The sequence below is a fragment of the Henckelia pumila genome, chromosome 3, assembly GCF_033568475.1.
Source record: "Henckelia pumila isolate YLH828 chromosome 3, ASM3356847v2, whole genome shotgun sequence".
Classification (NCBI taxonomy): domain Eukaryota; kingdom Viridiplantae; phylum Streptophyta; class Magnoliopsida; order Lamiales; family Gesneriaceae; genus Henckelia; species Henckelia pumila.
In genome coordinates this window covers 8,391,154-8,396,153 of record NC_133122.1, presented here as the reverse complement: position 1 = coordinate 8,396,153, position 5,000 = coordinate 8,391,154, and the positions used below count along the sequence as shown (strand labels likewise).

Sequence of the window (5,000 nt, the reverse complement as noted above, 5' to 3'; positions counted from 1 at the left end):
TCTCTGATTTGATTCCCTTGCAATTAGATTTCTGTTGGATCGATTTTCTTGGATATTAGAGAGTTATTTGGTGTCCTTATTCACGTTCTCTACCTCTGATTCTCCCCATTTCCCAAAATGACAGATTGGGGGTGAAAGAAGTTGGATCAGGATTCTCGATTTCCTCTGATATTTGAATTTCTTAAGCTTTAATGGCGATTGTTACTCCTATAATCCCTTTATTCCTTGTTTTTGCAGAAGATTAATGCTTGTAGGAGCTGGAATCTTACTTGGGCTTTCTCGGCGATTACAGGGAGTTGTTTGGGCTCTTATCGGGATTTTTGCTTTTCTTCTTTTATGATCTTGCTCTGTTTGCTTCTCTGTAAGCTTCATTGGTTCTCTCAGGATTTTCGATTTCTTTGTGCTTTTAGAACACTGATTCCCTTGAACCCCATCTTCTCATAAATGAATTTTGCGATTCCTTGATGTTCTGAGCTTGCTGGGATTTTCTTAGTGTTTCCAGTGTTCTAATCGATTTGGTGCCTGCTTAGCTTTGTTCTCGCTTAATTAATTTTGTTTTCTTTGTGCAGGCTCTTGGATTTACTTGGAATATCCATCTTCTCGGAATTACAGTCGCGATCCCAGTGCTTCTTCAAGAACTCGATTCTCTGATTTTGCTGGGATTTTAACACTGTGCCTTTTGATTTTTAAACGATTATTGCTTGCATTGTGCCATGCACGTGATTTAGCATTTGCATCTAGATTGGAATTTGAATTTAGTGCTTTGACAGAGGGATCAGGGGATTTATCGTGATTGGCTACTCTTTAATTTTACAATCTTTTTGCATTTTTGAATTTGTTCGGGCTTTACACTGGACTCGTGTAGTGTTTAGCTGTTGGTTTTCATTTTCTTGGTTTGCAATTTGCTTCCCCTGTTAATTGCGTGTATTCTCTTTTTTTGCATTTTAGCTGCTCTTACTTTTGATCCAATTAGTGTTTAGCAACTGTGAGAAGTGTGGGCACTGCGATTTGCTTGGAATCCCTTCTACTCAGAGATAGGGAACCAACTTTCTGAGTTTTTGGGGATTTTGCTGCGTCCCTTCTGTGATTTAATTGACTTGTTGGGCCTCCTACTATCGCCTAACAAATTCTGCACTTGGTACCAGGTTAATAGCCACGGCTATAGCATTTTTCTCCCAAGGTATCTGGCTTACTCTTACTTTTAATTAGTGCTTTGTGTGCCTTCTCCCTCGCTTGCTGCTGTTCTTGTGTTGTTGAGAAGGGGATTGTGGCTTTAGAGATTATTGTTAGGGGCGTGGCTACTATGTTTTAGGGGTGTCTTCAACTGCTGCTCCAATGAGCACCGAGAGCAGTCACTCCTCTCCTAATGAGGCTTCTTCGAGTGGAATTGAGAAGCCGAGAGCCCAGGAGCTCATGTCTAAATTCATTGCTAAAAATCCATAAAATACTTATGCAAGCTTGTTCCATGATAATCGACTACCGGATGAGGATTGCCTTTTAAAATTTGTGCAGCCCAATGAGGGACCGATTGTCCTCTCTTTTGATGAAGCTGTTAATGTGCAAAGCTTAGGGCCATGCTTGGTTGGATGTGTGGTTGGTAGGAAACTCAGTGGCTATATTGTCAAAGAAATCATTCGACAGCGGGGCTGTAAAATTAAGTTTGAAATACATGAAAGTGGTTGGATCATGTTCTTTTTTGCTAATGAAGAAGAGAAGAGGAGGGTCTTGGAAGGTGGTCCTTACCTTGTGTACGGCCGCACTTGTTCTTGAAAGAGATCCCACCTTACTTCCTCTTTCGAGTTGAAGATATGCTCATGCTTCCTTCTTGGGTTCAAATACATGGGCTGCCAGCAGATTGTTGGACAACTAAGGCTCTTAGCAAGATTGCTTCGATATTGGGTAAGCCGATTCACACACATAAGCTTACAGTGCCAAAAGGTAAGAGCCTCTTTTCTCGGGTCCTGATAGAAATGGATACTTCGAAACCAAGGATATATGAGTACCCACTACCTCTCCCGAATGGTATCTTGACAAATGTTCGATTCGTTTATGAAACTGAACCAAAGTTTTGTGCTAAGTGTAACTCACTTGGCCACTCTATTGAGCAATGTAGATGGTTTCTGGATCCTAAAGCCGCAGACCCCCCTGAGAAAGAAACTCCCAATATCCAGAGTAATGTTGGGGGTCAAAACAAGCCCCGTAGTAGATCCAGAGGGGCTGGACAGAGAGCTAGAATCAGGCCAAGAGGTGGAGGCAATGTTTTCAGGGGGGGCCGTGATGGTTTTAGGGGTAGGGGTCAAGGCCGTGGGCCATTTGGAGGGGGTAGAGGGCCTCTCACCGATAACTTTGCTATTGATCCGGCAGGCCTAGATGGTACAAAGGATAATACTGGCCCTGATACAGGGGTCAATGATTTAGGTGGTGGAGAGAATACAGCCCCTGAATCTGGTGCCGAGGGTCTCGCAGATGATGGGCTAGTGTTTGAGATTCCGGGCAATAATGGGGAAGATAAAATAATAGTTGAAGTATTTGAAGAAGAAAATGATGAGGATGGTTTTGAACCAGTTGTTAGCAAGCGAACTAAAAAGGCTTTCAAGTATCTTAAGCGTTTGCCACAAAAAAGCAACTCTGGGAGTTCAAGCTCAAGTATGACCGAATACATAGAAGTGAATCCTCGGAATTGTTTACCAAAATTTAATGCAAAATCAATCTTATTGTCCCAAGCTCAAATTCGGGCTCGACGACTTAAGCTCGTCGATCGCCAAACATGAAGATTGCCAGTTGGAACATGAGGGGTTTCAATAAGCCCCTCAAACAAAGGCACGTTCAAGGAGTGTTGAAGAAATACAACTTGAGTGTCCTTGGGTTACTTGAAGTAAAGGTTAATGTTAATCTTGTGGATAGAATGATGGATACTAAATTCCCTGGTATGTCTTTCATGCACAACTTTGATATGTGCACAAACAGTCGTATCCTTGTCATGTGGGATAGTAAAGATGTGAGGCTAGATGTTCTTGGTATGTCTGACCAAGTTATCCATGTCTCGGTCGTGTGCCTTCACTCCCAGAGAGTTTTTCTAGCTTCTTTCATCTATGGCAGGAATTCGGTGGTGGCTAGGAGGCCGCTTTGGGATTTTTTTATCAACCATGGGGAGAATATTTCCCTCCCCTGGATCCTGTTGGGGGACTTTAACTGTGTGAGATACCCTCATGAGAAGATGGGTGGCATTCCTATTGTCCCGAGAGATATGGCTGATCTGAGAAACTGTATCAATCGGTTAGAGCTCTCAGACGTGAATCATGTTGGTTGCTACTACACTTGGTTTAGCCTGGCTGTTTTTTCTAAGCTTGATTGAGTTATGGTCAATCATCATTGGAGTGAATCGATTTTGGACGTATTTGCTGACTTTGTGGCACCGGGTTGCTTTTCTAACCATGCCTGTTGTGTGGTTTCCATCTTCAGGGATAGCACTCATCGCGCCACACCTTTTAAATTCTTCAATATGTGGGCTACCCACCCGGATTTTCTACAATTAGTCAGGAGCAACTGGTGGTTCAGTGGGGGTGGCACAACACAATTCCTCCTCAAGAAAAAGCTACATGGGATGAAAAGAGTGCTGAAACAGCTTAATGAGCGTCATTTCAGTCATTTCTCTAGTCGAGCTAAGCGTGCGAGTGAGGAGCTCGTAGAGGCCCAATCTAATGCCATTAACACTGGAGTTATAGACAACTCAATTGTGGCTCTTAGGAGAAACGCGGAATTCCTTCTTGAAGCGGAGCGCCTGTTTCTCTCCCAAAAGGCCAAATGTGAGTATCTCAAACATAGAGACAGATGCTCCAAATTCTTCCATGGTATGATAAAAAGGAACATCAAGAGGAATAAGATTGTGGCCCTCACTCTCAGAGATGGTTCCACATCCATGGATCAAAATGAAATAGCGGATGAATTTGTGAATTTCTATCGGTCTTTGTTGGGCTCGAGCTTGGAGAGAGATACCCTGGATACTTCCCTTGTTGCGCCTGGTCCGAAGGTAGAGGAGGCCAGCTGGGAGGGATTAATTAGAGATGTGAGTGTGGAGGAACTCAAGAATGCTCTGTTCAACATTGAGGATGACAAAGCTCCTGGGCCAGATGGTTTCGGGGCTGCTTTCTTTAAGAAGGCTTGGTCCATTGTTGGTGGTGATGTTATTTCGGCTGTCTTGGAATTCTTTAGGAGTGGTAAGTTACTCAAACAGTGGAACCACGCTTCCATTGCGCTGGTGCCAAAGTCAGATCATGCCACTACAGTCAATGAATTCAGGCCAATATCGTGCTGTACAGTGTTCTATAAAATCATTGCCAAGATCCTGACTAATAGATTAGTGGATGTAATTGAGCCTTTGATTAGTCAAGCTCAAGCAGCATTTGTTCCAGGTAGATCAATTGTGGAAAACATTCACATGGCCCAAGAAATGCTGAAGCATTATGATAGAAAGAGAGGATCTCCCCGCTGCATCTTAAAGATAGACCTCCAAAAAGCCTATGACACGGTTCACTGGGACTTTTTACAGGATACTCTGCGCTTCCTCAATTTTTCACCTCGGTTTATTGATTGGATCATGGAGTGCGTGAGCTCTACTTCCTACTCCATTTCACTAGGTGGACAACTGTTTGGATTTTTCAAAGGGGCCAGAGGTCTTTGCCAAGGGGATCCTTTGTCTCCATTCCTCTTTGTGTTGTGCATGGAAATGCTCTCTAAATCCCTTCTTCATGCCTCTACGCTGGCAGATTTCCAGTTTCACCCTAGGTGTGATCACTTTAACATCACCCACTTGGTGTATGCTCACGATTTGCTGATTCTGTCAAAGGGTGATGTCTCAAGTGTAAAAATCATCCTGGATTGTGTTTGAAAGTTTGGGAAGATGGCTGGTCTCCGTGCTAATGCGATGAAATCCAATCTATTCATGGCAGCTATCAAAGAACCTGATCGCAGTGAAATCATTCGGTTAAGTGGGTACCAGA

General features: G+C 43.3%; 1 protein-coding gene across 1 annotated transcript; it reads left to right on the top strand.

Moving 5' to 3' along the window:
- The first annotated feature begins 2,767 nt into the window (after positions 1–2,767).
- LOC140888051 (uncharacterized) lies at positions 2,768–3,355 on the top strand. Its single transcript, XM_073295724.1, has one exon. It carries the CDS (start codon positions 2,768–2,770, stop codon positions 3,353–3,355), a length of 588 nt encoding a protein of 195 aa, XP_073151825.1.
- The last annotated feature ends 1,645 nt before the right edge of the window (positions 3,356–5,000 follow it).

What these genes read in the sequence shown, in the direction of transcription:
- LOC140888051 (XM_073295724.1), top strand. Translation starts at nt 2,768, where the DNA reads ATGAAGATTGCCAGTTGGAACATGAGGGGTTTCAATAAGCCCCTCAAA.